Source organism: Dermacentor variabilis, unplaced genomic scaffold (genome assembly GCF_050947875.1).
Source record: "Dermacentor variabilis isolate Ectoservices unplaced genomic scaffold, ASM5094787v1 scaffold_20, whole genome shotgun sequence".
In the NCBI taxonomy this organism is placed as follows: Eukaryota; Metazoa; Arthropoda; class Arachnida; order Ixodida; family Ixodidae; genus Dermacentor; species Dermacentor variabilis.
Window position 1 is genome coordinate 2,686,709 of NW_027460368.1, and position 25,078 is coordinate 2,711,786.

A 25,078-nucleotide genomic window follows, 5' to 3' on the forward strand; every position below is an offset into this window, starting at 1 on the left:
CTGCCGCAGAAAAGAAGTATTTTGATTCCTATTTGTTCAGGGAAAAAGGACGTTATAAGAATAGTGACATGAGCAACAAAGCAGATTAATATACAGAACAAGTGATTTCACTTATTGTCCAGTCGGAAAGGCGCGTTATAACATCGGCTAACAGCTTAAGGACTGAATGCAGCAAGAGTTGCTCATAGAAGAGGTCTGATTTTTTTTTCTACGTAAAGCATGTTGTATAAACACAATCTCAATCACAACAAGTGGAAGGAAGGTTAACATATCTGGAGATTGTCACGGGCGTCGGTGCTGGCTCAGCAATTCTAGACAAATTCACTGACTCTTTGACTCTTTGCGGAAAAATGTCTCATCTAAGACGATGCATAGCAAAAAAACAAATCAATTGCGAGTACGACGCAACAGCGAGGCTCTGCATATTCGTGGAGAAAGGAATATGTAAACACAATAAACACAGACGCTTTTAGATATGTGCCCAACTTATTTTTTTAAATATGTCGGCTGAAGAGCAAAAGACTTACAAAACGTTTGTTTTTCTCTCGCCTTCAACACCTCTCTATTCTGTCCTCTCAGCGCTTAGTATGAAAAGGCCAGAATTTCAGCCAGTTGAGCAAAGAAGGATGTAGCAAAGCGGCTTTTTAAATTTGTGTTTTCGGTTTCCACTCAGCCGAAGACGAAAAACGACCGCCACGCCACCGCCGGTCGAAACCGACACGCCGCACACCTCTACTTATATTACATAACTGCAAAATGGCGCTATGCTTTTGATGGCTTCTGCTTTGGATCATTTTGGACCCGCATTACGCATGTCCTTGTTTCGGTTTTCTTTCCTTGCGTTGAAACAAAATAGTTTTTCTCACTGATAAATTTGCATAACGCACATGATGTTCACAAATGAAACAGAGTTGAGTTGAGTTTAATGGCACATAAGCAGCTAAGCTTAATATGCACGAAACACTAGATATAAATTCTTTAAAAAGCAGGGACACCTCTGTGAGTCCTTGTCTGGACAAGAGCCCGGAGAGTCCCAACAATTTAACCAAAGACCTCGACCTTCTCCTCATAGATGAGAAGGTGGATTAGGTGTTCTGTAATATGTAGTGAAGCAATTAGTGAGGCTTTAAAGTTATATGAGAACACCTGCTTCCTTTAAAAAGCTTAGAAACATATGATATGTCAACAAACTCATATTTGCTTCAAAGCTGGGTGAAGAGGAATGTGTTTATTGTAAAATGAGGTAAAAAGTTCCTTCCTGAGTGGTTCAAGCTTTCTGCATGAAAAGAAGACGTGGTTTCCTGTTCGTTCATCTCCACATGTTTCACTTTTGGGTTTGTCTTGCTTTGGGAGAATGAAGTTGTTGCGTGTGAGGTGTGTGTGTCCTATGGGGGGGGGGGGCGAAGACGGCAAAGAATTACTTTTTTGAAACGTTCCTGATGTGTGCAAGATTTCCATTCGCCTAACACGGGCTTTAAAAAGCGTAGTTTGTTGTTTACTCCATTGTTCCAATCAGACTGCCATTTTTCTCTTAGTTTAGATTGTATTCACTTTATGCAGTCGTTAGGAGGTATGTTTATTTTCGTGCTTTTTTTGTGCCTGGTTTGTGCCGCGCACACATCTGCTCTCTCATTGCCACTAATTCCGACACGGTTCGGAACCCAGTTTAATTTAACGTTCTGCCCTTGTGTGGTGGGTTTTATTAAATTTTGTATTATGTCCCCCAGTAGTGGCTGTGACTGCATTTCTCGCGTGAAGAGCTGTGAATACACTTAGGGTGTCTGTGTATTTAATACTATTAGCGAGTTTTTCCTTTACTATTTTCTCTATGGCTATAGAAATGGCGTAACATTCAGCAGTGAAGACAGATGTATACTGCGGAAGTCGTACTGTTTCTTCCCAATTCCCTTGGACAACTGCCCTCCAACATGGTTGTCGTTGTCGAACCATCAGTAAAAAAGGTCCCTGAAACTGCTGTATTTTTCCTCTAGTGCGAACAATTTCTAAATAATGTGGTTGTGGTGGAGTTTGTGCCTTGCGGAACTGTGTCAGAGTGAGATCGCAAGCTGTGGGAAAGCGTCGGCATAGATCTATAAGGGCCACTTCCCAGCAGCTTCGAGGGTAACCGATGGATGATTATAGGTGTCGACCACTTGACGTGCTACGCCAAGAGTGCCTCACTCATGGCAGCAGCGCGAAGTTGCGTTTTTCATCTTGCGGAACTTCGTTCTTCGACATGACGCGCCACGCGAACTGCTCAGCGACAGGGGACGTGTCTTCCTGTGCAAAGTCATCCAAGCCCTTCTTGCTGCATGGAGCATCGTTCACCGCAAGGGTACAGCCTACCACCCGCAAACGAAAGGCTTCACAGAGAGGTTCAACCACACACGCGGTGACATGTAGATTATGTACGTCGCCTCGGACCACAGTAACTGGGGCACTGTATCGCCGATCGTCAAGTATCCCTATAATACGGCCACGCAAGCTAGCACTGCCTTTTCACCCTTTTATCTGCTGTATGGACGAGAGCCCTCGTGTACTATGGACACACTGCTCCCATACCGACCCGACGCTTCCGAATGCACGCCTGTGTCTGAAGCCACCAAATACGTCGAAGACTGTAGGTAGCTCGCGCGAACCCTTACGACCGCTGCTCAAGGTCGCCAAAAGGTGTGGCGTGAGAGTGACGCGCTTACAGCACTTTTATCAACTGGTTCCCTTGTTTGGTTGTGGGTCCCGCCTCACAGCCCTGGCCTTGCACCTAAACTCCTTGCACGCTATGATGGCCCCTACCGCGTCATAGACCGTACCTCCACTGTCACCTACGTTGTAGAACCTGTGACGCCATCACCCGACCTCAGGCATCGCGGGCGGGACACTGTTCATGTAAACCGACTTAAGCCGTACTATGACCCCCTCATCCTACCTACGCCGTAAGTCGCCAGGATGGCTCCTCTTCTCTCCCGAGAGCCATTGTAGTGAAGAGGAAGACGAAGAAAGCGCTCTGGTTTCGGCTGTGCGCACGATCAGCGTTTGTGTACAGCCGGTGCAACCAGACTGTGCCTAGTGTCTTACAATAAATCCTCCATATTACAATATATATATATATATATATATATATATATATATATATATATATATATATATATATATATATATATATATATATATATATATATACATATATATATATATATATATATATGTAAAGTTGAAGAAACGTAGGAGCACACTTACGAAAATTGCATTTTTATTGTTTTAACGCCGTGGCACGGCCTAAGCGTTAAAACATTGAACATGCAATTTTCGTAAGTGTGCTCCTTCGTTTCTTCAACTACCTATGCACCGGACCTACAGAACTTTACCGTCAATTATATATATATATATATATATATATATATATATATATATATATATATATATATATATATATATATATATATATGTGTGTGTCCCGAATCAGTGCTGCACTCTATGTATGCGGTCATCAAAGGTGCCTGACTTGCACGATATTGGAGGATTTCATGGCGGCGGTAAATATCGGCCAAGGAGCGGTGGCACGCAAATTTATAAGCTTGAGATCATGGGACACGAAGACAGCGTTGTGGATTAAAGGATAAAACAAGAGTCCATGATACATCCGCTCATGAGTATAAAAAGAAGATGTGGCGAGTCACGTAAGATGTGGTTATCCGGGGGTGCATTATTCACAACAACAGAATGTGTTTCGTGGGAAAGAAAATACGGGAAATTGCTGCAAATGATTAGGAGGGGTGACGAGATGAGCAAATTTGCTGATAAATGTGGATGCGGCTAATGCAGAACGCGAGTAATTGGAAATCACCGGTGGAAACCTTGGTCCAGCATCGCATATAAGATTGGCTGCTAAAGACAAGCAGCTATCCTCCCAATGAGTCATTGAGGCAATGAAGTGAGCTGAGGTGAAATGTGAATAGGTCAATTCGATGATCGTAGTTATAGAAGTGCATTTGCAGTGCCTACATAGCGATTGATTCTCCTTTGCACATCCATAGCAGGTGATTGGCCGAGAATGGGCACATTCCTATATTGCACACGTACTGCCGAAGGTGTCTGTTCAGGAACACACCCAGTGGCACATATCGAGTGACCTAAGCTGTCTACTAGGCGAGACTGTAGCAAGCAGCAAGTTGTCTATTCGGGACCGGGTTGGACACGTTACAGAAATAAAAAAAAAGGTAATTAACCGATAGCATTAAGAACTTTCTGCTCCAAAATTGTTCTTCTTTTTTTTTTTGCGGTCACGATGAAATTAATAGAGCATTTTTGGAAATGTAATCGAGTACATTTACGTTACTCTCCTCTCAATCTTTATAAATATTGCTCAAACATAGTAAACTCAACGAACTTGTTTGGTGCTTTCAGTGTGTTCTCTGTAGCCCTTCGCGAGTTGCCTTCTCGAACAACTACTTTTCAAATTTTCGCCGGCCAGCTTCCCTAGTTCCTACATGAGGACGCCAGCAGCGAAAATAAATACTCTCTCATGTGCGCGCTGAGATAAAGACCAATGTTTTAATGTACGAATAACTTCCGCACACGATTATTCTTACTCAATGTTCCAAAAGTGGCGTCCGCGTCCTCTGCGAAACAGAGCATTACGTTGTTGCTGGTAAAAGAAAAGGGGGCGATCCCCATAGGGCCAAAGAAGAGTTAAAAAGCTTCGCTGGGTAATTTCCTGGCGTCACAGTCCTAAGCGGTCATCGCTATCGAGCATATAGAAAGGCCGGTGCAAATCGTCGGCGAACATCTGGTGCAGATTCATAATAGGAAACAAATACTAATCGCGTGCGTCTGCCAGTCTGCATGCCAATGCCCGAGAGGCTACTGCGTGCCACCGACCGTGTGCCTCCTAATGTATTTCCCGGAAAATTCTGTGCGCTTAAACCTGCGTTTATACGGAAGCTTGCCTCGTAGTAACTGGTTACAAGCAATTGGTTACTGTAAAAAGTAATTGAAGTGGAGGGAGCGCTGCCGAGTGAACACTTATTCTGAATGCTGGAACTTAACGTGTAATGTGTTACGTACAAGGCTCATTCGGGCATATACCTAATGGCAAAGCTAGTCTGCTTGCAAAGACAGTGGGCAGCACATGCCTAATGGCCCAAGCTACTAGGCAACTTTAGCCACTGTGTATGTCCCCTTGTCTGTGTTACATCATTCAACCATTCAAAGTGACCAAAGTAGCTAACGAAAACGCTTTAATATACACTGAAATGCAGAAGAACGTCGCGATGAGCTGAAACTACAGTCAAAGGGGCCTCGCCACTCATAGAGTCGCGCGCCGACTGGCCACGAGGACGCACAGCGCTGCGAAGCGGTCCAGCATCCCGTACGTGTCTGAAGCACAGCCGTTGAAGACGAGCTCCTGGATAACTGCGGTACAGGACAGATGGTCGGCCAGCACGCAGCGAGAGTGATTCGTCGGGAAGAGCGCGTCGGCATGGATCTGGCGCTGCGCGTAGCAGGGCGCCTCAGCGCATAAACGCCTGAGCGTCGGGCACGTCGGTCCAGTGCTCGAGGAATACGAGCTTGCGCATGACGTCGCACCTGTCGAGCACCTCACACGGCATGCTCACGCCCATGCTAGAGAAGAGCACGCTCAGGATCTCCAGCGTGTCCAGTGTGGTCACTGTGGAGCGGACCGCTTCCATCGGGTCTATGGTCAGACAGTCCAACAGGCGGCAGCAGGGCCTGGCGTACCTCAGGTGTTCGCTAAGTTCGAGGCCGTCCCGTAAATGGAACTGCTTTGGTGACATCCGTGACTCGAGCAGCTCCAGGTACTCGATGGAGTGGTGCTGCATCAGCGGCCAGTGAACCAGAATGAACCACCGCCTGCGCCGCACGTTGAAGGCCAAAGGAACCACGCGTGCGCGCAGGCAAGCCAGGCCCAGCCGTCCTTCGCGTAGCTTGATGATGATGACCCACAGGAAGTTGTTCCATAGAGACAGCTCCGCAAGGTGGAGGCACCGATCGGCTGCGCTGGCAGTGCATGGCTTGTCGACGTCCTCCTGGTGATGGCCCGAGATGCTCCGCACGCAGCGAACGTTGAAGAAGAGCTGGTTGACCGACCGGCACACGCTGGGACAGCTGCCGACCAGGCATGCAGCCGACTCTCGTAGGCGGCCGCTCCGTGGTCCCTCCTTGCAGACCTGCAGTCAAACATCTGTCGTGCTCGCACTCCATTCTGTTGTTGATATAGCTAATCGCTAATGCATCGTTTCTACCATTTTGAAAAGTAAACATCGCCAAGTAGCCTTACAAAACTAGCCTAATATTCATCTCATATTTACAGAAAGTTAACATGTGTGAAGTTTCCTAAAGAATGCCATAGGAACTACCACTGGCGTTCGCGAAATGAGGACCAAGAACCACACCAATGCGAGTGAAATTGCGGAATGTGCCCCAGAATACGAAAGCGTTGTCTTTTCCTTCCCGGAGGACCGTTCAAGTGCGAGAGAACGCTGACTAGCCTCCACCTCACTGCCATACAATTGTGAAACCCAGCGTAGGGATATCAGCAAGGTTCATGTCGTTACGCACAACGAAAATGTCCTTTCCCAAAGCAAAACTTTAGCTGCATTTTTCTATGTGACTGAACATTGTCAACAGCGAATGAAACAGGCAAGTAAAGCTGCCGCCTTATGTTCTAGACGTGAATATACCTGATGTATTGAGGAAGCAACACAACGTCTGTGAAGCCTTTCAATAAGCGAATAGATAGCGCTACTTTGTATATGCATGTACACCATGTGCATGTTAAGTCTGAAACACACACAAAGAAAAAATCACTAGGCGCGTTAGGGTTCCCTGTTTACCCATGTCCTGCTGCGACATATGTTCGCGCCAGATGTGCCTTTATTCTTAGGTACTAACATAAATTCAAACACGAACAAATCGAAAGGTACAACGCTACGTTATAGCCTTTTCTGGTTAAATTGCATGTTCAACAACGACCTAATTCATGCACAGCAAAGTGAATTTCTGTCGACAGCATGCGCAAAGGCTGTCTATACGGAACAACATCACATAATATTTGTTCGGAAATGTCTCCCGCGTCTAGGACATAAGCAAGGCGGCTTGCATTATAGTACGGCTATAGTTGGGGAGAATCGAATCCGCGACCTCGTGCTAAGAACGATAGCGCGATATAGCCACTAAGCCACCACGGCGTGTGAGAACTTTTCGTAACCGCATTGAGCAACGAAGCATGCAGAGGGCGAAACAAGCGTCTTACGCTTTCGTTGGAGCCTCGCGATCGCGTCAAGTCCTTCGGGGTCATCCACGGCGTAGCTGGGCTGCCTCTTGGTGTGAACGCAGTGCTGGACAAAATCCCTGGAGCCTAGCTCGATCTTGGGTCGCGTGTTTCGCACGAGCATCTGCACGATCCTGTGGGCACGCTTTGCCCGTGGCACGGTGTCTCGGGATTCATTCGCGAGACGCGAGGTTGACAGCGCGACGGAACCGAAAACGATGAAGAATCGAATTGCCGCGAAATCAAGGCGGACGATGCAAAACGCGCGATTTTAGAAATGTCACTTCCTGGAATTGTAAGTGGGCAATTTCTTATCAGTGCATAATTAGCAACAGCGCAATGAACAGGGACGTAGAATGGCGCAAGATACGAAACACAAGAGCAGCCTGTCTCTTTCAACCCTTCTTTTTGTACTGTTCTTAATTATGTGTGATGCGAATCTTGCTTTTTTTTTCTTTTTTTTACAGGGAACAGCGGGGGACGCTAAGCGAAAGAAGGCTGTATGGTTAACAAGTTTGGCCAATCGTTTACGATGGTGATCATATCAAGGCCCGACTTTCAAACAAGCGCGAAGTGATATTCCTAACGTTAGGATAACACCTTGTATCTCAATAAACGCACAATTTGGCCCTTTGAGGGCAGCCTCCGTACATGTGCGGTAGCGTAAACGAGCACCAAATGTTGACGCAGGCACCTTGTGGCCCACTTTTAGAAAGCACAATATAACGCGCGGCTTTCACTTTTCAGGAACTCAGCAGATGCTGTCACTGCGTGTTCACTTAAATCCCCTACTGCACCATTGCCAAATATTTGTATTTTTTTCATCGAAATGTGAATGCAAAATTTGTGTTGAATGTTGTTTTAATTGTTGGGATGCTTCAGAATGAAAAAAAAAACAGTGCAAGAATTACGACACGTGCCCGAAAAGACACTTATGAAATTGAAAGGCATTTTTTATACAATTGAGGCCTATATTCGCTCAATTGCATGACGAATTTCCCACGATTGCGAATCTACCATCAGAAAGGACGCATCAATAGATGGTGTCCGGATACACATTCCACATCCCGTCGCCGATTCTATAGAGTTGTCACCATCGTGTGCTGGCAATAGAGGGTGTTGTAGTCTCTACCCTTGGCGACCGGGGCCTTTCACTTTGTAGTAAATTGAACGCAGGTTTTCTGTAGATGATAACATGTGCGTAGAACTTACAGCTTGACTGAAAGCAAGAGGAAACTTCGCAGTACGGCAATTGCTTGGCCTCCGGGATCATGAGGCGCTGCGCTGTAGCGACAGTGGAAAGCCACGATTTTGAGGGATATGCTCAATTGCTGCGTCCTCAGATATGTTTTGCAGTGTTATAAAGTTGGGCAGCGCTTAATAAAATGCGAATGCTTAAGTGCGCGTCGTCTTCTCATCTGCATGAGGATGCCGCTTCGGTAATCACAATATTGCTAGATTTTTATGAGGAATAACGGCGCAGAGAAAGGTAGCAAACACATGAGTGAATTGCTTTTTCTCAGACGCTCTTTCTACAACAGAAACTTCCTCCTCAGTTTTCTAGACGCTTTATTTCGCAATATAGCGGATTCCGATCCCCAGCTCCTAATGGGCAATAGTTGACATCAATCAATAAAGAAGGGTATTTGGATCAGTTCGCTTCCTTTTACTGTTATGTTTACACCTATTGACGGAGTTTATAAACAGGCTAATACTAATTACGTGTACTTTCGGAAGAAGACTACTATCTGATCACGCTTGGCCGCGACCGTCCGCATAGGAATTAAACATAGAAAAATTATGTGATCGCTGTCTCTAATGGTACGTCGTACGTACGTGAATCCCAAAGCTAAAGCTTCGTCGAACAGACTTGTTCCTCAAAAACGACACCACTGATCTTCACGGGGGTGCATAGGGCCCGTAGTATAGAGAGGGCCTGCTGTCTTGAAGCAGTATCTTCGCTCGTGCCAGGCTAAATATAACTCGGACATACCTGCGTTGTTTCTGTTTCGCCAGCTGTGCGACTCCCGTCTACCGATTTTTGGGCAGACTTTTGTAGAAGGACGTTTATTTTACTCGATGGGGACCGTTAAAAAATGATTTTCATAGGTGACGGAGAAGAGCACACGAAAAGCCTGGCACGAGATAAGATACTGCTCGAGGACAGCAGGCCCGGCCTCTGGTACAGCCCCTATTGCTCTCCCGGGAAATTCAGTTATGTTGTTTTGCAGGTAAGGCGCCATGAGGCACGAGAGAGACATAATCTGGCCTGACTGGTTCAGCACGAGCGCCCCAGGCGCGAGAAGGTCTTTCCGACGTAACTTCAGGCACAGCAATCACCCAATGTGGCGTGAGTGCACACTGCTTCACCTGGTTCACCACACCAGCCCCCAGCGTGGGAGCGTAAATAAACTTGCGCTTGGGCATGGTCAGCGCAAGCAATCGCACCGACAGTCCCCCACGCCATCGTACAGCGCCCATCAACATCCAAAGAGACACGACCTCACTCTGCAATGCCGGCACGCCTAGGGACAAACGCAAACAAAACGACCAGAGAAACTTCTACTCCGTCGTACCTAAGCAAAATCAGATATTCCAGGAGAAAAAGCCCCCAGATTCTCTGTTTTGCCTCCAATTTTAGTCATGCCTGCGCACAAACGTATAGGGCTATTCCTGTAGTGAACGTCTCATCTCGCTGAGGACAACTACGTTTTGCATGTTTGGAGCGTCGTTGGCGCGAAAATCAGAAATTGTGGAGTCTACCTGAACATCCAAAGTAAAATTAGAACTGCGCGCAATGGTGAGGTTGGGTAGGCGGAGCGTTGTAGGCATGCCCGGCTTCTTCTTAGCCGTCCCAGTGCAAGGCATTGAAAAAGGAACGGCAGCACCGCGAAGAGGGTTCGATCGCTAACAATTCCGCTTTTGCGGGACGCAGTGAGGTAGTTTTTGTGGCAAAGTATTTCTTAAAGAGGCTAATTTAACTTTAAATGCATTTCTCCACTTCGATAAAAAGTGGCAAGGGGCCTCTCTAAAGCGATATAAAGGCAAATAACAAGTCAACGTGAACTTTTAAAATATCATTCTAGAAAAGTTGCACTGCTTGTTTATTTCGTGCCAATTAAAGGCTCAGTTGAAGAGAACAACGATTTTGTAGGGATCTGCATACCTCTAGTTGGATGCATCGGTGGATGCTATGAGCGCACCTTTGTAAATTGGGCGGTGGTTTGCGCCAGCAAGTTCTCGTTCTTATTTTGGGAATGCCCTAGCTATCTCTTTTTTTATATATTGTCACGTACGAGTTTGTGCCGCTGTGGACACAAGGACGTTGTGAAGTGAAGAGCAGGTTGAAGTGTTTCGAAGATCGGTAGATGGTGCCGCCCTGGCTGGCCACTGAGCTACAACCTTGTAACTGTATACTTTGTAAACATATATATTTTCTCCCCGTAACATTTTGGTGGAAGTGCGGGGTAAACTCGCCACAAGCCGGCCATGGATTTTCGCAGCGCGCGTCACATAGGTTCTGCTGTTATGGCTACTGACGCTGCCTCCGCCGCTCAGACACCAGCGGAAATAATGCTAACCCAGCTACGTAACCAGGAAATCTTCATCGGCACTGGCAAGGTCGACGTCGAAGGCTGGATGACGTCGAATGAGCGCGTCGGTAAGCACAACAAGTGGGATGCCACACTTTTGCTGGCGAACCTGGTCTTTTACTAGGGAGGAGCCGCGAAGGTATCGTTCGAGAGGCATGAAGCCGACATTTGAAGCTGGGACGCCTGCAAAGAAAAGCTACGCGATCTTTTCGGGAGACCTGTGGGACGTCAAGCAAGAACTAGCGCCTCGTGCCCACACGTTAATCGACTGGTACGTCGAGTATATTCAAGCGGTTCCGGCTCTCTGTTATAAAGCGGACGCAGACATGCTGGAGGCCGATAAGGTTGGACACATATTGAAGGGCATCGCGGACGATGCGTTCAACCTCCTGCTTTGCAGGAACTGCAATTTTGAGCAAGCGAAGAGCAAATGCATCGTATAAGACTAGATTCTCCACCACGGTGCACCTCGACAGTTACTCACAGACCGTGCCCGCTCGACCTCCTCTGCTCTTGTTCCACTGAGCACAAGCTGTCTACCGCCTACCAGCCACAAACGAACGGTCTAACGGAACCTCACAACCGTACAAACACAGAGATGCTGTCGATGCACGTCTCCAACGATCACATTGACTGGGACGCCAAGCTGGCCTACGTGACGTTCGCGTATAACTCGTCCCGAGATGACACCACAGGATATTCACCCTTTTATCTTTTGTGTGCACGGTCGCGACCCCTAATTGCCGTTAGACACCTCCCTTCTGTGCACGTGTTGCAATTGAGTACGCTCGTGAAGACATCGATCGCGCTTACATGGCACGTCAAGTCACCCGATCTCGTTTATTAGCCTCGCAGCGTATGCAAAAACAGTGTTACGACCGGTGCCATCGCGATGTTAAGTTCACGCTAGGTGCTAGGGTGCTCCTTTGGTCACCATGTCGTCGGGTTGGCCTCTCCCAGAACCTTCTCTCTCGCTACACAGGGCGCTATGGAGTCCTACGGCAAGTTAACGACGTAAATTACGAGATTTCGCCTAGATTTCGCCGCTACAGTTTAATACATCTTCAAGTTTGACGCCTGTTGACGTCGTGCACATTTTGCGGCTGAAGCCACACTTCGCTCGCAATTCTTCGCCTACATTGCGCCGAGACGGCGCTTCACCACCCGCGGTCCTTTTACGGAAGGATGAAAAAAGAGAGGAAGAAGAAGATCGCTAGACGGTGGCAGCGGCGAGTCGTTGGTGGTCAGTCGTTTAAACTACTATGACTCATCTTGTATGTACATTGTAAATACAGTCTTTCTATACTGCCAACATCCCCGAAGCAAGATATATATATATATATATATATATATATATATATATATATATATATATATATATATATATATATATATATATATATATATATATATATATATATACCTGACCTGTGGACTATGTTTCTTTTCGTTGTTTTGTTACTTATCTTACTTATGTTTAATAAGTGTCCTTTTGTGTTTCGCTCTCTTATATTTGTAGCATCGGGACAATGCTTTTTAAGAGGGGGGTATTGACACGTGTACTTATCTTTATCGGGCAACCACGTTTCGCAGCCTAACAAATGTAATCGCACAGCGTGGGACGCGCCTGCATGTATCCGAAGTTTCTGGAAAGTTATCGATGGTTCTATCCGCTGTCTGTTGTCGCTGAACCTTATGTTATCTGATTTCATCACCTGACGCGAATGGTGTAGAACATTGTGGAACGCACGCAGGTCCGAACGATTAGTCTGGAACATTCGACGACTGCTCTATAAAAGCCGACGCGCTTGACCCGCTGATCAGATTTCCAACGATCGCCGACCGTGTTCGACGCTATCGTTGTTCTATAAGTGTAGCCTGTTTTTGTGGGTACATGTTCGCCCAATAAAAGCTAGTTTTGCATTCCGCCGTATTGCTGCTTTCTTCACCTTCACTACCACGTGAGATCTGGTGGAGGTGCTAGTGCATTCATGTACCGAACGCGCCCGCAAAGCCGCGATCCAAGCCCGAAGCCCGAGGACAGAACCAACATCGCTCAAGACCAGCGTGCTAGCCGCAGACTGCAAGGACTGCCCCCAGAACACGGACTTCTACCTGAGATGACAAAGAAGATCGTGGTCTAGACAACCCCAATGGCTGCCCCAGCGTCCCCTGTTATCCTACAGCAACCTCGGGACCCACCAACCCTCCATGGAGCAGCGACTCAAGACCCGGAATCATGGCTGGAGACCTACGAACGAATCGCGACATTCAACAACTGGGACTCCGACGACAAGCTGCGGCATGTCTACTTCGCCTTAGAAGACGCCGCCAGAACGTGGTTTGAGAACAGGGAGTCGACCTTGACAACGTGGGACCTGTTTGGTAGCGGCTTCCTGCGCACCTTTACAAGCGTCGTGCGCAAGGAAAGGGCCGAAGCTATGCTGGACGCCCAAGTGCAGCTACCAAACGAGAACGTTACCATCTTTACGGAAGAAATGAGCCATTTGTTCCGCCACGCCGACCCGGATATGGCCGAGGAGAAGAAAGTCCGCCTACTGATGCGTGGTGTAAAGGAGGAACTTTTCGCCGGAATGGTAAGAAGCCAACCGAAGACCGTCGAAGAGTTTCTTCGTGAGGCGACGAACATTGAGAAGTCACTCAAAATTCGAAACCGGCAATTCGATCGCCGCACGAACTCTACAAACTACGCCGGGGTTCACTCACTGGCTACCGACGATCTACGCGAGACTATCAGAGCGGTCGTACGAGAGGAGTTGCAGAATTCTACCCAAGGACGCAGTCCCAAGTGGATCCAATCGTTGAAATCGTCAAAGAAGAGGTTCGGCGATCGCTTGGAGTCCCTCAGGTGCAACCACAATCACCGCGACCTCAACCGGAAGCGATGACCTACGTAGCCGTCGCCCGCCGTCAAGGTCCCCCTCCGCGACAACGCCAGGGCCCTGTAACGCCGCAATTCCGTCGTCCACCGCCGCCGCCGCCAGCACGCCCACCCGTCGCCCAGCCAGGCTAAGCGAGGAAGACGGACATTTGGCGAGCCCCCGACCACCGCCCGCTCTGCTACCACTGCGGCGAAGCCGGCCATGTGTACCGCCGATGCCCATACCGCGACCTCGGATTGCGAGGGTTCGCCGTCGATGCACCGCGCCCTCGTGACATCGCCGACTACATCGCCGCCACTCAGTGGAGCCCTCGACGACCATCCCGTTCACCGTCACCAGGCCGCTACCTGTGGCCGCAGCGCAGACCACACTGGCCCAGCCCGGGGGCGGTCAGCGAGCACATATCCGGAAAACTAAAAGCAGCAACCGATGGAGGTGCGGTTGCTGTTCGTAGAACTGCGAAGATCATCCGCCGCCGACGAAGACGACGAAGAGACCATCTCGACGACAGAACGACACGCCACCGTCCCGACGAAGTCAGGAAGCCAAGACTACACCGACGAAAGACGACTTGACGACGCGACGTTCCAGCTTCAGTTCAGCACGACGCAGCCGTGATCCGACGCCAAGACCTAATTGCAATGCCAGACAAAGAACCACCGACTTCGACGTGCTTCTCTATGGCCACGCAGTCACCGCTTTAGTGGACACAGGAGCCGATTACTCCTTCATGAGTGGACCCATCGCCACGCAGTTGAAGAAAGTTAAAACGGCATGGGAAGGCCGTCAAATTCGGACCGCTGGAGGACACCTCATCACGCCGACTGGAATCTGCACGGCAAGAATAACCATTCATGACCGGACTTACCTTGCCACCTTCGTTATTCTCCAACAGTATTCACGAGACGTCATTCTCGGTATGGACTTCCTGGACCAACACGGCGCAATCATCGACCTGAAGTCGAAGTCAATAACGCTGCCGGAAGATAAAGCAACGCCGCCGCAGAGCCCTCGTAGTCACCACGCAATGAGTGTGCTCGAAGATCAAGTGGGCATCCCACCTCGCTCCAGCATTGTTATTTCGGTCGGCACCGAAGCTGACGTAGAAGGCGTCATCGAAGGCGACCAACGTCTACTGCTAGACCGTGAAATTTGCGTCGCAAGAGGCATCGCTCGACTGCATGGAGGGAAAACTGAAGTGATGCTGACAAACTTCAGCCGCGAGTACAAGCACATCAACAAGGGCACGACGATCGCATACATCGAGGAAATTCTGGAAACCAGTAACGAGTTTGTTCTCTCGGATTCCGCCGCATCTACCCCGACGACCATGGTTCCCGAACCAGACTACGACATTAATCCAAGTCTCCCCGTGATTAAGCAACAGCAGCTCAGAAGTCTGCTCCGACGATACAAAGGCTGCTTTTCGACGTCATCGAGGATTCGACAAACACCAGTCGCAAAGCATCGCATAATCACCGAGGAGTGCGCTCGACCACTCCGCCAGAGCCCTTACCGAGTTTCGCCGCGAGAACGTGAAGCTATAAGAGAACAAGTCGACGAAATGCTGCGCGACGACATCATCCAGCCGTCGAAAAAAGCCCGTGGGCATCCCGTGTTCTCCTGGTGAAGAAAAAGGACGGAACCCTATGTTTCTGCGTCGATTATCGTCGTCTGAACAAGATCACGAAGAAGGACGTATACCCCCTCCCACGGATAGACGACGCATTGGATCGGCTCTGCAACGCTAAATACTTCTCCTCGATGGACCTGAAGTCTGGCTATTGGAAAATAGAAGTCGACGAAAGAGATCGCGAAAAGACCGCCTTCATCACCCCAGACGGCCTCTACGAGTTCAAGGTTATGCCATTTGGACTGTGCTCGGCGCCTGCAACGTTCGAACGCGTGATGGGCACGGTTTTAGCAGGATTGAAGTGGCAGACCTGTCTCGTTTACTTGGATGACGTCGTTGTCTTCGCCGGAAATTTCGACGATCACCTTAGGCGGCTTGCAACAGTACTAGAGGCCATCAAGTCATCAGGGCTTACTCTGAAGCCAGAAAAGTGCCCCTTCGCTTACGATGAGCTTCCGTTCTTAGGGCACGTCATCAGCAAGTCTGGAGTCTGCCCCGACCCGCAGAAGACAGCTGCCATTGCAAAGTTCCCGCAGCCCATCGACAAGAAGGCAGTGCGTAGATTTCTTGGCATGTGTGCCTTCTACAGGCGATTTGTCAAGGACTTTTCACGCATCGCTGAGCCGCTGACAAAGCTAACTAAACGTGACGTCGAGTTCAAGTGGGAAACGCCGCAGGCCGACGCATTTCAAGAACTCAAACGACGCATGCAGTCGCCGCCCGTACTTGCGCACTTCGACGAGCACGCCGATACCGAAGTACACACTGACGCCAGTAGCCTAGGCCTCGGTGCCGTCCTAGTCCAGAGAAAAGATGGACATGAACTCGTGATAGCTTACGCTAGCCGGTCGTTGTCAAAAGCGGAAGGCAATTATTCTACAACCGAAAAGGAATGCCTCGCCATCGTTTGGGCTACAGCGAAATTTCGGCCTTATATACCTCTATGGCAGGCCATTCAAAGTGGTCAGCGACCATAACGCGTTGTGTTGGCTAGCTAAATTAAAGGACCCTTCAGGACGGCTGGCACGGTGGAGCCTCAGACTACAAGAATACGACATCACTGTAACATACAAATCCGGACGAAAACACTCAGATGCCGATTGCCTATCACGCGCCCCCATTGACCCGCCGCCGCAAGGTGACGAGGATGACGACGCCTTCCTTGGCATAATAAGCGCGGAACACTTCGCCGAACAACAACGAGGGGACCCGGATTTAAAAGCCCTAGTCGAGTATTTGGAAGGGCACACCGACGTTGTCCCTAGGGCATTTAAGCGTGGATTATCTTCGTTCACGCTTCAAAACAACCTACTCGTGAAGAAGAACTTCTCACCAGTCCGCGCCAACTAGCGTCCAGAAGTACTGCACGTCCTACATGACTATCCGACCGCTGGGCACCTCGGTTTCTCCCGGACGCTATCGAGGATACAAGAAAGGTATTACTGGGCGCACCTAACCGCCGATGTCGCCCGTTACTTCAAGACATGCCGAGACTGTCAGCGACGCAGGACACCACCGATAAGGCCAGCGGGATTACTACAGCCGATCAAGCCTCCTTACCGACCTTTCCAGCAGATCGGTATGGCCTTGTTAGGACCGTTTCCGACATCAACATCCGGAAATAAGTGGATCGTCGTGGCGACGGACTATGTCACCCGCTTCGCTGAAACTAAAGCTCTACCGAAAGGCAGCGCAGCCGAAGTGGCGAAATTTTTCGTCGAGAACATCCTGCTGCGACATGGCGCTTCAGAAGTCCTCATCACCGACAGAGGAACGGCTTTTACAGCAGAGCTCACGCAAGCCATTCTGCAATACAGCCAGACAAGTCACAGGAGGACAACTGCCTACCATCCGCAGACGAATGGTCTCACGGAGCGCCTGAACAAGGGCCTCGCCGACATGCTAGCAATGTACGTCGACGTCGAGCACAAGACGTGGGATGCGGTCCTGCCGTACGTAACATTCGCTTACAAAACTGCGGTGCAACAAACAACACAGATCACGCCATTTAAGCTGGTTTACGGCAGGAACCCGATGACGACGCTCGACGCCATGCTTCCGCACGTCACTGACGAGGAAAATCTTGACGTCGCTACCTATCTCCAGCGCGCCGAAGAAGCCCGACAGCTCGCCCGCCTGCGAATCAAGAACCAGCAGAGGACCGACAGCCGACACTACAACCTCCGACGACGCTTCATCGAGTACCAGCCCGGTGACCGTGTTTGGGTTTGGACCCCTATATGCCGACGAGGACTGAGCGAGAAGCTTTTGCGTCGCTATTTCTGGCCGTACAAGATCATCCGACGTATTGGCGCACTGGACTATGAGATCGTGCCAGACGGCATTTCGCTATCACAGCGGCGCCCCTCACGACATGAAATAGTCCACGTTGTGCGACTCAAGCCGTACTACCAGCGTTAATGAACTTTGGGGCTTCGCGTAAATGACCTTTGGACTTTGTTTCTTTTCGTTGTTTTGTTACTTATGTTTAATAAGTGTCCTTTTGTGTTTCGCTCTCTTATATTTGTAGCATCGGGATGATGCTATTTAAGAGGGGAGTATTGACACGTGTACTTATCTTTATCGGGCAACCACGTTTCGGCGCCTAACAAATGTAATCGCACAGCGTGGGACGCGCCTGCATGTATCCGAAGTTTCTAGAAAGTTATCGATGCTTCTATCCGCTGTCTGTTGTCGCTGAACCTTATGTTATCTGATTTCATCACCTGACGCGAATGGTGTAGAACTTTGTGGAAGGCACGCGGGTCCGAACGATTAGCCTGGAACATTCGACAACTGCTCTATAAAAGCCGACGCGCTTGACCCGCTGATCAGATTTCCGACGATCGCCGACCGTGTTCGCCGCTATCGTTGTGCTATAAGTGTAGCCTGTTTTTGTGGCACAGGTTCGCCCAATAAAAGATAGTTTTGTATTCCGGCGTATTCCTCCTTTCTTCACCGTCACTACCACGTGACTATATATATATATATATATATATATATATATATATATATATATATATATATATATATATCGCAGTACTGCTAACTTCGGACAACTAGCACGAAACATTTATAGTCGCAGTTGAGTGCTGCACCGTCCGTATGCGGTCATCAAAGGTGCCTGAATTGCAGGATATCGAATGATTTCGAGAAGGCGGTAAATATCGTGAAAGAAGTGGTGGCACGAGAACTGATAGACTTGAGGTCATTCGACAGGAAGACATCGTTGTGGATTAGAGGATAAAACACGAGTCCATGATACATCCGCAGGTGTGGTTGTCCGGAGGGGCATTATTCACAGCAAGAGAACGTATTTCGTGGGACAGAAAATGCATTAAGTGGTTGTAAATGATTAGAAGAGGTGATGAGAACATTTGCTGTCATAAGGTGGGTGCAGATAATGCAGAACCAGAGTTATTGGAAATCAATGGATGAAGCCTTCGTCCAGCACTGGACATAAGATAGGCTGCTAAAGATCAGTAGCTGTCCTCCCAATGAGTCATTGAGGCAATGCATTGACCTGAGGTGAACAGTGAATAGGTCACTTCGATGTTCGTAGTTATAGGAGTGCATTCGGAAATGCGTTAAAAGATAACTGAAAAGCTTTTTTTTAATGCACTGTTCAAAATACCTATGATATAGGCGCGAGACAACGCTGTCGTGAACAGTTAAACCAAGTATTACTCCCATGCATTCTGGAGAAAGCTACCATAAGGTGCTCAGGTTGAATAATTCTTTCGCTCGGATTTTTCATATCTCCGTCATCCTTCAGGGAACCATGCGGTGCTGTCATACAGTCAGGTTACGCCATATTCTGGAATTCGCCTTCTTTTACCTGGAATTCGCCTTCTTCTTACGTCACATTTGCTTACAGGGTGAATACACCTAGACTGACCGGCTAGAAACGGAAGCGTGGACGAAGAGGACAATATGTCAGAATTCCAGAATGTGGAATCAACACCCCAGGTAGCGCAATGCGAACACTAAACTAACTACTCGCCGAATTCCTTTTTATGCGTCTCGAAAAAATAAATATATTGAGAATAATAAAGGAAGCAAATCGTATCGTATTTTTTATGTTCGCAATAGCCTTCGGCAATAATTCATTAAAGCCAGTATAGCCTCCAGTGTTCCAAGTTAGGTGCAGGTACTAATATGGCTTTGTGTCTACCGTCTGTGATCGCATTTATTTGGTTATCCGCCCTGTCGGAGTGAAAAACACACTTCCCTCATGGCGGAGAGTTGCGGAAGAGTTAGAAACAATTGTGGCCGAAGCCATGAGAGGTTTATCGTGTAGTCTGCTGCACATCCCATTGCCATTCGTAAATCACGAAACCTTGGATCACATCAGCAGTGGCAATCTTACTGCCAGCTGCCATGCCTAATGATACACTAGAGTGTATCATGTATTAAACACTGCACCCCGATTGAAACTCCGCAGGAACTCCCACTATCCCTAGTAACCTGGCTCCAACTTTGTCACAATGGTTATCCATGAAGGGATCCAGCTCGACGTGGAGGTGTCAGTTGCGGATGGGGCGATATCATTTTAATATAGTTGAGGGTAAATACCGCTCGGTTAACCTTGCCACATCCATTACAACGGATTGGCCGAGAATAGACACGTTCCGATATTGCACACGTACTGCCGAAGGTGTCTATGCAGAAACACACCCATTGCCACATACCCAGTGAACCAAGTGTTGTACTAGGCGAGACAGCCGCCAGCAGGAAGAGTTCTATTCGGGCGCGGCTTGGACACGTCACAGAAAAATATTTTTTTTTTTGGGTTTTACGTGCCAAAACCACTTTCTGATTATGAGGCACGCCGTAGTGGAGGACTCCGGAAATTTTGACCACCTGGGGTTCTTTAACGTGCACCTAAATCTAAGCACACGGGTGTTTTCGCATTTCGCCCCCATCGAAATGCGGCCGCCGAGGCCGGGATTCGATCCCGCGACCTCGTGCTCAGCAGCCCAACACCATAGCCACTGAGCAACCACGGCGGGTTCAGAAAAATAATAATAAGCGATAGCAATCACGAATTTCTCCTTCCAAAATGAAATTTGATACAGGGATCAATTACAACAACTTTAAAGTAATCGAGTAATTACTGAAACCTAATCGATCACATTTACGTTACTCTCGTGTCACTCTTTATATAGATTGCTCAAACGTAGTAAATTCAGCGAGCTGGTATTGTGCTTTGAGTGTGTCCTCTGTAGCCCTCACGAGTTTTGCCTTCTCTAACAACTGCTTTTCGAAATTTTTGTCGGCAACCATCCCTAGCTTTCACTTGAGGACGCCGGCAGCGACAATAAATGATCATTATGCAAAAAAAAGAGGTGAGGCGTGAAGACATGACACAAGAATAGAGAAGTGGACAACACGAAGGCCGACTATCAGCTGAAGCGAAAAAAGCAAGAAGACACAAAACTCATCTGCGCAAGCTCAGGAATGGTATCACCACGTGTCAGTCCGATACATGTGCCGGTCTACGTGAGAGATAACTGTTAAGGCCGTTAATCTCTTCCTTATGTAATGTAATCGAAGGCTGACTCACGCACGCACTTCCACCATTATAGATATGCCATGCCTCTACCATAAGGCGCGCATCTTCATTCTTATGCCTGTACAATATCGCGCATTCATCTAACTCTGGCGTGCAGTTACAATCTTGGCAATGTAGGGTAAGATTAGAAGGCGATCCACCGGTTAACGACATTTTATGTTCCATTAGCCTTTGATTGATACACCGTCCCGTTTGCCCTACGTAGAACTGGCCACAGCTAAGGGGAATCTTATAAACCACACCCATACGACAGTCAGTAAAACTGTTGTTCTTATTGTGCTTCACTACACTAATATCTGTTCTTTTTTTTCTTGCCTTTTACCAGCTCCTTTTTCCTCTGTACGGCAGCGCATATCTTACCTAGCTTATTGGGAGCAGTGAAAACAACATTAACATCATATCTACTTGCAACCTTTTTAAGCCTGTGCGACACTGACTGAATGTACGGAATAGACATGCACTACTCTTTCTTTGCTATTACTGCTTTCTGTAATCACGTCCGTCCCCCTCGAAACCGACTTCTTTAGGCGCTCAGCCACAGTGGCCACTGCTACACTAGGATAACCTGCTTCTAAACGGCGCCGGACCTTCAAATTAAAGATGGCGCGCATTTTGTGCATACAGGATCTGGTAAAAGAAGACTTAAGGCACGACATGGCAATACCGCTTTTACTACTTTGGAATGCTTGGATTGAAAGTTTAGCTACGGCTTCGATGCACCCCTCACCTCTTTTTTGCATAATGAATCCTTACCAACTAGTTCAGCTTTCTGCCGTTCTAATAAATGATCTCTTACGTGCGCGCTGAGACAAAGACTAATGTTGTAACAAACGAATCTTCCGCACATGATTGTTGTTACTCCATGCTCCAGAACTGGCGTCAGAGTCCTCTGTGAAGCAGAGCACTACATTGTTGCTGGTGATAGAAAACGGGTGATCCCCACGGGGCCAAAGAAGAGTCTGAAAAGCTTCCCTAGGCATCATCGTCCTAAGTGGTCATGGCTATCGAGCATATATAAAGACTGGTGCAAATCGTTGGCGAACATCTTGCGCAGCTTCATGATAGGAAACAAATACTGATCGCGTGGGTCTGCCAGTCTAGAACACGAATGCCCGGGAGGCTACAGCGTACCCCCGACCTTAGGCCTTCTAATGTAGTTCCCGCAAAATTCTATGCGCTTAAACATGCGTCGCCAATAGAAATTTGCCTCGTAATAACTGGTAGAATGTAATTAGTTACTGTAAAAAATAATTGAAGTAGAGTAAGGGTTGCCGAGTAAAAAATTCAACTGAATGTAGGTAATTAATAACCTGTAATGTGTTATGTACAAGTCTCATTCGGGTATATACCCAGTGGCACAGGTAGTCTGCTTGCAAAGTCTTCAGCCAGCACATTACTAATGGCCGAAGATAGCAGACAATTTGATTCACTGTGCATGTCCCATCGTTTATTGTGTGGCAGAATTCAACCATCCAAAGGGGCCAAATTAACGAATCAGAGCACTTTAATATATATATAAACGGAAATTCAGAAGAACCTCGCGCTGAGCTGAAAAAACGGCCAAATGCACCTCGCAACCGAGCGATTGGCCCAACACGATTGAGTAGACTCCGATGTTCACCACGGACATTTCAGATTTGCAGTCCTCCGTTGTGTCGAGCGTCGCGCACCGACCGGCGACGACGATGAGCAACGGTGCGAGACGGTACAGCGTCCCGTACGTGCCTGTCGCACAGCCGCTGAATACGAGCTCCTCGATGGCTGCTGTGCAGGACACCATGTCGGCCAGCAGTGGACAGTCGAGAACAGCTCGGCGACGCGGATCTGGCATTGCCGCGTAGCACCGCACTTTATCGCCTGAGCCACGGGCGCGTCGATCCAGATCTCTGGGTAGACGAGCGTGCGCATGGCGTCGCACCTGTCCAACAGGTAGCACAGCATGCTCACGCCCGCGCTCGAGAAGTGCACGCTCACGATCTCCAGCTTGTCGAACGTGGTCGCTGTAGAGCGGAGCGCGTCCACCAGGCTCCTGCTCGGGTAGTCCAACAGGTGCTAGTGGAGCCTGGCGTGGATAAGGTTGTCGGTGAACTGGAACTGCTTTGGTGACATCCGCCATTCGCGCAGCTCCAGGAACTCGATGGAGAGGTGCTCCATCAGCGGACAATGAACCAGAATGAACGGGCACCTGCGCTGCTTGTTGGAATCCAGAGCAACCACGCGTCTCCACATGGAAGCCAGGGCCAGCCGTGTTTCGCGTAGCTCGATGACAAGCCACAGGAAGTTGTTCCATGGGGACAGCTCCGCAAGGTTGAAGCACCCGTCGGTTCCACTGGCCGTGCATGACTTGTCGAGGTCCTCCTGGTGATGGCTCAAGATGCTCCGCACGCAGCGAGTGTTGGAGAAGAGCTGGTTGACCGACCGGCACACGCTGGGACAGCTGCTGACCAGGCACGCAGCAGACTCTCGTAGGCGGCCGCTCCGTGGTCCTTTCATGCAGACCTGCGGTCAAACACCTGTCCTGCTCGCACTCCATTCTATGTTCACGTAGCACATAGCTAAGGCTTGGTTTGTGCCTATTTTAAGATTAAGCATCGCCAAGTAACAATACAAATCTAGCCTAACATTAATCTCATATTTACAGAAAGCGTGTGTACTGTTTGTTGAAAAATGACTTGCCACTACTGAAAGTGACGGCAGCCGGCGGGCTACTCGTGAGGTGACGATGTGCTGCTTCTCTACTTAGATACTGCATATTATGGTAGCGAGGCATTGCGATGAAAGCACCACTGGCGTTACGCAAATGAGGTGCGGGAAGCACGCGGATGCGACTGAAATCATGCAGTGTGTCCTAAAATGTCAAAGCTTTGTCTACTCCGTCTCTTAGGCAGTTTGAAGTGTCAGAGAACGCCTCGAAGCCTCCACTGCACTGGTGTATGTGACGTTAAAAAAAGAAAAGAAGATCACCACAAGCGTTATATTTCTGTCTTCTTCCATGTCCTGCTGGAACATGATACGTTCTTCGCGTAAGCCATAGCTATGTTCTTAGATACTAACAGCGTAAATTCAAACGCGAACAAATCGAAAGGTACTAGGCTACGTACTTCTGTTTGCAGCTTCACATGCCTATTTAACAGAACCCTAATTCTTGGACCGCAGGTCGACAGCATGCTAAAAGTCTGGCTATACAGCATAAATGGCTTTCCGATTATTTTCTCTTGCTCGCACTTGCATTTATTCCGAAATGTCTCCCGCGTCTAGGACAGTAGTAATGCAGCTAGCATTATAGTACGGGTGTACCTCGAGGTAGAATCGAATCCCCGACCTCGCGCTCAAAGGAAAGCGCGATACAGCCACTAAGCCTCCACGGCGTGTGAGAAAGCTTTTCGTAAACCACACTGAGTGACGAAGCAGAGAGCGAAGTAAAGGTCTTACGCTGTCGTTGGACCTTTGCCGTCGCGTCAGGCCCTTCGGCTTCATCCACCGCGTAGCTGAGCCGAATCTAGGTGTAGATGCAGCGCTGGACGAAATCCCTGGAACGGAGCTGGAACTTGGGTCGGGTGGTTCGAACTAGCATCTGCGCGATTCTGTGGGCACGCCTTGCCCGTGGCACGCCCTCTCGCGATTCCTTCGCGAGACGCGAGGTTGACTGCGCGACGGAACCGAAAACGATGAAGAACCGAACTGTCCCGAAGGGAAAGGCGCGCGCTCGAAAACGGGCGATTTTAAAATTTCATTTGCGACCACAATAAGTGGGCAAGTTGTTATCGGTGCATTTATTTCATCATTTATCATTAGTACATTAGTCGCGGAGTGACAACAACAGCCATGGGGACCACCTAATAGTAGATTAAGAATATAGTAAATATTACAATATGGCAACATAGCAGTGGCAGACATCATATTACACAAAGTTAATGAAGCACATAGTCAAATACAAGAAGGGTGCTTACAATAACTGAAGTTCAAGTCAAACACAATCAAATGAAATAGATACTGCGCATCCGTAAATAAAAATGTAGTAATTGACGCATTAAGTGAGCATAGGAATGACCTATGAAAGAACACGAGATTGGTGTATCAGGG

General features: G+C 48.4%; 2 protein-coding genes across 2 annotated transcripts; both read right to left on the reverse strand.

The window, feature by feature from the left end:
- Nucleotides 1-5,251: 5,251 nt before the first annotated feature.
- On the reverse strand, nucleotides 5,252-7,393 carry LOC142568512 (uncharacterized). The gene is made up of 2 exons (XM_075678426.1): nucleotides 7,274-7,393; nucleotides 5,252-6,188 (listed from the first exon to the last, which is right to left on the reverse strand). Exons 1-2 carry the CDS (start codon nucleotides 7,316-7,318, stop codon nucleotides 5,511-5,513), a joined length of 723 nt encoding a protein of 240 aa, XP_075534541.1. The 5' UTR covers nucleotides 7,319-7,393; the 3' UTR covers nucleotides 5,252-5,510.
- A 15,654-nt stretch (nucleotides 7,394-23,047) lies between these two features.
- On the reverse strand, nucleotides 23,048-24,547 carry LOC142568534 (uncharacterized). Its single transcript, XM_075678442.1, has 2 exons — nucleotides 24,428-24,547; nucleotides 23,048-23,494 (listed from the first exon to the last, which is right to left on the reverse strand). Exons 1-2 carry the CDS (start codon nucleotides 24,470-24,472, stop codon nucleotides 23,048-23,050), a joined length of 492 nt encoding a protein of 163 aa, XP_075534557.1. The 5' UTR covers nucleotides 24,473-24,547.
- Nucleotides 24,548-25,078: the final 531 nt, after the last annotated feature.

What these genes read in the sequence shown, in the direction of transcription:
- LOC142568512 (XM_075678426.1), bottom strand. Translation starts at nt 7,318, where the DNA reads ATGACCCCGAAGGACTTGACGCGATCGCGAGGCTCCAACGAAAGC. An exon ending in CGCGAGGCTCCAACGAAAGC is followed by an intron (nt 6,189 to 7,273) that starts GTAAGACGCTTG and finishes GTTTGACTGCAG; the next exon opens with GTCTGCAAGGAGGGACCACG.
- LOC142568534 (XM_075678442.1), bottom strand. Translation starts at nt 24,472, where the DNA reads ATGAAGCCGAAGGGCCTGACGCGACGGCAAAGGTCCAACGACAGC. An exon ending in GGCAAAGGTCCAACGACAGC is followed by an intron (nt 23,495 to 24,427) that starts GTAAGACCTTTA and finishes GTTTGACCGCAG; the next exon opens with GTCTGCATGAAAGGACCACG.